This window comes from Lactuca virosa, chromosome 3, assembly GCF_052849685.1.
Source record: "Lactuca virosa cultivar CGN04683 chromosome 3, Lactuca_virosa_CGN04683_v6, whole genome shotgun sequence".
Lineage (NCBI taxonomy): Eukaryota > Viridiplantae > Streptophyta > Magnoliopsida > Asterales > Asteraceae > Lactuca > Lactuca virosa.
This window is the reverse complement of record NC_136428.1, coordinates 190,039,281-190,045,594: the sequence shown is the minus strand read 5'-3', so window position 1 is coordinate 190,045,594 and position 6,314 is coordinate 190,039,281. Positions and strand designations below refer to the sequence as shown.

The 6,314-nt window shown below is 31.9% G+C and overlaps 1 protein-coding gene across 1 annotated transcript; it reads left to right on the top strand.

The window, feature by feature from the left end:
* Positions 1-2,123: 2,123 nt before the first annotated feature.
* On the top strand, positions 2,124-2,870 carry LOC145162775 (hydroxyproline-rich glycoprotein family protein). The gene is made up of 2 exons (XM_079081824.1): positions 2,124-2,536; positions 2,626-2,870. The coding sequence occupies exons 1-2, from the start codon at positions 2,282-2,284 to the stop codon at positions 2,797-2,799; spliced, it is 429 nt and encodes a 142-aa protein (XP_078937950.1). The 5' UTR covers positions 2,124-2,281; the 3' UTR covers positions 2,800-2,870.
* The last annotated feature ends 3,444 nt before the right edge of the window (positions 2,871-6,314 follow it).

The window sequence follows — 6,314 nt, the reverse complement described above, 5'->3', positions numbered from 1 at the left end:
AAAATAGAGGAGAAAGATGGGGGCGACTATTCATGTTTTTGGCTAGATTTATGGAGAAACTGATGCCTCATATATAAATAGAATGATATGATTCAATTAATAATATAATTACTAATTTTAAAGATTCTATAATTAAATGTAATTGTGCCCGAATTGTGAAATATATTTTAGAAATTATGAATAGATTCTATAATTAAATATGAATAGATTCTATAATTTAATGTAGTATATTTTTTTTTCTAGATTAAAGGTACGTAATATATTTTCTTATTTCTTTGAAAAGTTTCAGAAAAGTAGTTAATCGATTTCATGTAAGCTGTGACAAAGAATATCAAAATATATATGAATACATATATTTGATACAGGAACAAAAAATAATCGAAAAAAATATAAAAAAGCGAAAGAAGGTACTGACCTTCTAGTGCACAACAATAAAGGTTTGAAGCAGAGAATGATGATGAAAGTGATAAACAATAAGAATGATGTTGTAGGAGAAGGTTTGAAGAAAAGCAACGATCGAAAATAAATGTGAGCCGCAAATTCAATGATGAATCGTATATGTATGTGATAATTTGAATCTGATTTTTTGGTATCAATGGTTTCCTAATAAAATGGATTTTATATTAATGGTTTGCTAATATAAACGGATTTATATTAATGGTTGATATTTAATGCCTTAATTGAAATGGTTTTCAGTAATATGTTTTTAAAGTTGACTATTTTAAAACCTTTATAACCGGAAATTCAAGATTTAAAATATGAAAAAATTTAATTAAAATTAAATACATTCTATTTCAATGGATTTAAGCTAATTTTGTTTGACAATTGGAAAGCTTTTATTGGAATTAAATACATTCCATTTGGGGAAGATGATGTCACCAATTTGATCTAAGGGTGGAAAACATAAGATTGAAATACAATCAATGACCAAGATTGTTTCAGATGATATCATAAGATTTTTGTTTTAATATATATTAAAGATAACATAATTATTTATATGCTTATTTAATGAGTTTTTTTTAAAAAGAAAAAACTAAGCAGATTTGAATTTTGAAGCCAAAAACTATAAATAATTGAATTAAATTATGAACAATATTAATTAGGGTTAATGATGTCATAGATCGTCAAAAGATGTCTTGAAGGAGATGCTTGCTTCAGTTTGTAGGGATTTGTGTGAAGCCAAAACAGAGGTGTGATAATTGGAAATGCTACGCAAATTCTAAGAATACATGAGCAAAAAGGAACCACCTCATAGTGCGACATTCTGTTATAAACACACAAAGCATCAATTGAAGCACAACCATTGACATGAGGAAGAAGAGGATCAGGGAATTCTGGTTTAAGAGAAAAAATAGAGGAGAAAGATGGGGGCGACTATTCATGTTTTTGGCTAGATTTATGGAGAAACTGATGCCTCATATATAAATAGAATGATATGATTCAATTAATAATATAATTACTAATTTTAAAGATTCTATAATTAAATGTAATTGTGCCCGAATTGTGAAATATATTTTAGAAATTATGAATAGATTCTATAATTAAATATGAATAGATTCTATAATTTAATGTAATTGTGTTTGAAATGTAATTGGTAAATTTAAAGATTCTATAATTAAACGTTTGAATTCTATTTGGAAAAAATGATGTCATCAATTTGATCTAACGGTGGAAATCATATGATTGAAATACAATCAAGGACCTTGATTGCTTCATTGGTGAATTAAAGGTTCTCTTTTAATAATATTTAGAGATATATTTAGCCATTTTATTTATAATTTTATATATAACTTAATTACAAAAAAAAAACCTTATACCTATTATAAATTAAACATTAAATTAAACCATGTTTCAGTAACTTAATTATTTTTTTATAAATCAAATCACAAATAATACGAAACATGGATTTACTATATTTATTTTTAAACAAAAAACAGATTTTATGCAGAGAATAAAAATAATAAAATAAAATAATAATCTTATAAAGAGTGAGAATGTTAAACCTACCTCCACTACCAATCCTTCCTCCGCCGTCCGTACATTCCACCGGACGTGACAAATTGCAGCCCCCTTTACACGCATGCACCCACTAACACCCTCAAATCCCTATAAATTTCCCCTTCCAACTCCCACTATCTACATCGTTTCTCCGATCTTCTCTCTTCCGACCACCGTGAGCCTCCGATCAAACATCTAACACGATCATCATCATCATCATCATCATCATCATCAAGTCACCATTGTTGTACTTATTCTTACCTTGTAAGTTGTACCAGAAGCTATGGAAGTTGTACTCAGATTGGTGGAGAGTCCTACTCCTCCCTACTACGAACCACCGCAACACCATTCCGATTCATCTCGTCCGACGTTAGGGTTTCCTCTCGGCACCGCCTTACTGTTAATCATCATATTCAGCCTCAGCGGTTTCTTCTCATGTTGTTACCATTGGGACAAGCTCCGCCATCTCCGAGGATCGATGGCCGAAGCCGAAGCTGATTCCGATGACTCTCCTTCCAAACCAAATCCTACATTCGCGGTAATTTAATTGACTCGATTCGTTTAACTAATTTGAATTATCAGCCATTGTTGTTGCATTTTTCTAATGTGTTTGTGTTTGGTGAACAGGAAAAGGATAAATTAGAGAAACAGAGTTTACCGGTGATAATGCCGGGAGATCGGATCGCGAAGTTTATAGCATTGCCGTCTCCGTGTAAACCGCCGCGAGAAGAGAAAATCACGGTGGAAGTTGTTACGGAACCACCGCTGAAACCACCGCATATTGTTATTCCGATGAATTAAACTCATACTGAAATTACTTCAATTTCCTCTGTATATATCGTTCTGAAATATAAAATCGAAAATTAATTTTATGATCTCGTTATTTCTTTTAATTCAGTTAAAAATGTGAGAAATCGTAACCTTCATTATTTTATTTAAAAATGCAAATATGAATTTATATTTATATAATCAAATATAGTAAGGAATAATTTTTTTTTTCGTAAATTATTGTTTATTTTAAGTTTTGAAAAACACAAAATCTTAATGATCGATTTTACTTTTATATTTAGCATATATTGAAAGTTGATATATCGGAGAAGAAAAGTGAATCTAGTCACCTTATCTTAAGATTTATCGTAAAATAGGTAAAAGAAATTCTTATATAAAATAATCACCTATGTGCAATTCTACTATAAATGCACTATTTGCTAAAATTAGTCTTATGTTTAAGGACTTTTTTTAAAAAAAAAATTCTTCATTTTGAGAATAATTTTTTTTTTGAAAATTTTGTTTCAACCTAACATTTCATGTTCGAGCTACGAATTTTCTTGCTGCTACGAAAAAAGTTGTTTTCATTTTAGAAATAGAGAATTTGATTTTCGTAAATATGAAGAATTTTGTATTATGAATAATAATTTCACATTTTGAAAATCAATTTCACAATAAAAAAAAAAGTTAGAGTATATATATTTTTTAATAGTATTTGCCGCGGACTATATAATAAACTATTTTACTATGAAAGACTAGATTTTAGTTTATAAGCTATTTTATTAATAAACAATCATAAATTATTTTTATAATTTATAAAAGTTTAATTATTATATATATATATTAAAGTTGTGGAAGAAATGAATAGTGAAGTTGACATACTTTGTTTAGGTTTGGTCCCTTGATTTACATATCCGGTCCCTGTACTTCTTTAATTACTTTATTCATGTTCTTTTGTTTGTGTTCCATTCAACTTCTCATTTTTTGGCAGAATTGGTCCCTGTATTATTGTTGGAAGTTAGGAATACTAAATTTGGATGTTTTTTGGCAACTTTGCTCATTATTCTTTATCCATTTTGACACTTTTGGTCCTTGCAATCAATATTTTTACACTTTTTTGGAACCTTTTAATATTTAAAGTTTGGCCACAAAACTTTAACGGTTTGACAATTTTGATCCCTTTTCTAAAAAGTTGCTAATTCCTACCCCTTTAATTCTTTAACCATTTTCACACTTCTGGTCCTTGCAGTCAAAACTTTTACATTTTTTGTCCGGGGCAAAGCCCGGACTTTTCATCCTTGCACTTTCTATGTCTGTCATATTTATCAATTCGGACTTTTCATCCTTGCACTTTCTATGTCTGTCATATTTATCAATTCGGAAACAACATTGAAAGTTTTTGGCCCCCGTATAGCGGGGGTAACCTTTCTAGTTACAATAAATTAACTTATTTTTGTATAATAGTACTAAGGGCTAATTTCAAACATAATTGTTTTTTACTTTTTAAGTTATTACATGCAAATCTTAAAGCTGAAGTACTAGATTTGTCCTTTTTTAGTTGAAACTTCATAGAGGCCCCTTTTCTAATAAATCCAGTTAGCTTTTTTATAAGCCATTTAACATTTTCTCAACGACCTATCACATATTTCAAGCTCGTTCATCGTGATCTTTTTTTTAGACAAAACTGCAAAAATGGTCCCCGTGATATGCATTTTTTTGGTGTTTTAGTCCAGACCTCGACTTTTTTGGATTAATGGTCCTTTTGGACTAGTTTGTATGTGAAAATGGTCCCTGTGAAAATTGAAATGACTATAATACCCTTGGGGTATTTATTTTTCATTTTCTTTCATTATTTCAAAATCTAATACAATTTATTTAACTATTTTAACAATTAAAAAATAATAAAGGATCTCTCTCTCTCTCTCTCTCTCTCTCTCTCTCTCTCTCTCTCTCTCTCTCTCTCTCTCTCTGTACGAAACCATTTCCCAGTTCATCTTCTCCAACCAAAGAACATGATTGCAGCCCCAAAACATTAATTATGTTCATAAAACAAAAATGATGAAGGCCTCAATCAAATTGATTAGATGAATCCAAGATTTTTAACTGGGTACTACTCATGGATAATACTTTAACTCCACAAACCAACTTCTGGTTCTTAACAACAAACCCCTTGTAACTTTGAATTCAAAGGCAAAATCAGATCTTGGTTATGCACAGATAACGAAGGCAAAATGGGGTCCTCACAAAGTAGCCTAACAACAATAACATCAGTAGACGACATCGTAGACTACATCAGAGGAGGTATAATCGAAATCAGAGACCAATTCTTCCTCATCCAAGGCTGTTGATCGATCAAAAAGGAAAACGAAAATAATGAGGGGGAAAATCGAACATACATGGGTCGCAAGAGGTGACAGGGCTGGTCGGAGATGACCGACAGAAGCAACAGCTGACGACGACAGTGGTTCACAGCAGCGGCGACGATGGTGGCAAGGGCTTCTCCGGCGGCTTCTGCTGCTTCGTTTTCTCGTTTTTCCGCTGAACTCGATGAGAAGGAGGGTAGGGAGGAATGAAGGCTGTGTTCGGTGGTGATTTTTAATCGAGAAAGAGAGAGGGGTATAAGGTGGGTATCGGTGGTGGTGGGTCACGACTGGAAGGTGGTGTTGGGTGGTGTCCGATGGTCAAAGCAACCACAATGGAGGTGGTGATTGGGTACAAGAAGAAGACACAAAATTTTCATAAGTTAGACAAAATTGTTGTTTACTCAATATGGAGAGAGAGAAAGAGAGAGAGAGAGAGAGAGAGAAAGAGAGAGAGAGAGAGGCCCATTTTATTATTAATAAAACATTAAATTAAATAGAAAAATATAAAAAATATATCAAGAGGGCAATTTAGTCATTTCAATTTTTACAGGGACCATTTTACATACAAACTAGTCGAAAAGGACCACCAATCCAAAAAAGTCGGGGTTAGGACTAAAACCCCAAAAAAATGCATACCACAGGGACCATTTTTGCAATTTTGTCTCTTTTTTATGTAAACTGAGTTCATCAAGATCCTTCTTAGGTCAAAAGTAAATGTGAAAATAAATAATGATCGAGTTAAGTTAAGTTCAATTTTAATTTTACTATCATTCACAATTTCCGTTTTAAGGTGAATTTTAATTGTTTAGTTTTCAACGAGTTGATTAAAGTATTTTGAAATAATGTCAATATGATATTTGGAAAGACATGTTTTCTGATAGCTAAAAGCCATCTCCATTCTCTCCTATAGCCCTGATAACAGCCATCTCCACTCTATCCTACAACCCCGATAGGAAGAAAACATGAGTGAAAGTGTGGTTATCGGATTAGGTTTTCGTTAGGAAGAGTCGATCGTAGAGCTCAAACCAAATCACCCCAAGGTATGTTTAAGCTTCACTCCGTCCCTAGTAACACCTTTGGACTTCCCCACTATTGTGGAGGCCGGAGATACCCCCGACGACTCTCTAACCGTCGGAAAAACACAATTTACAGGATTTTTGTAAAAAATGGCTTTGTTTTTTTTTT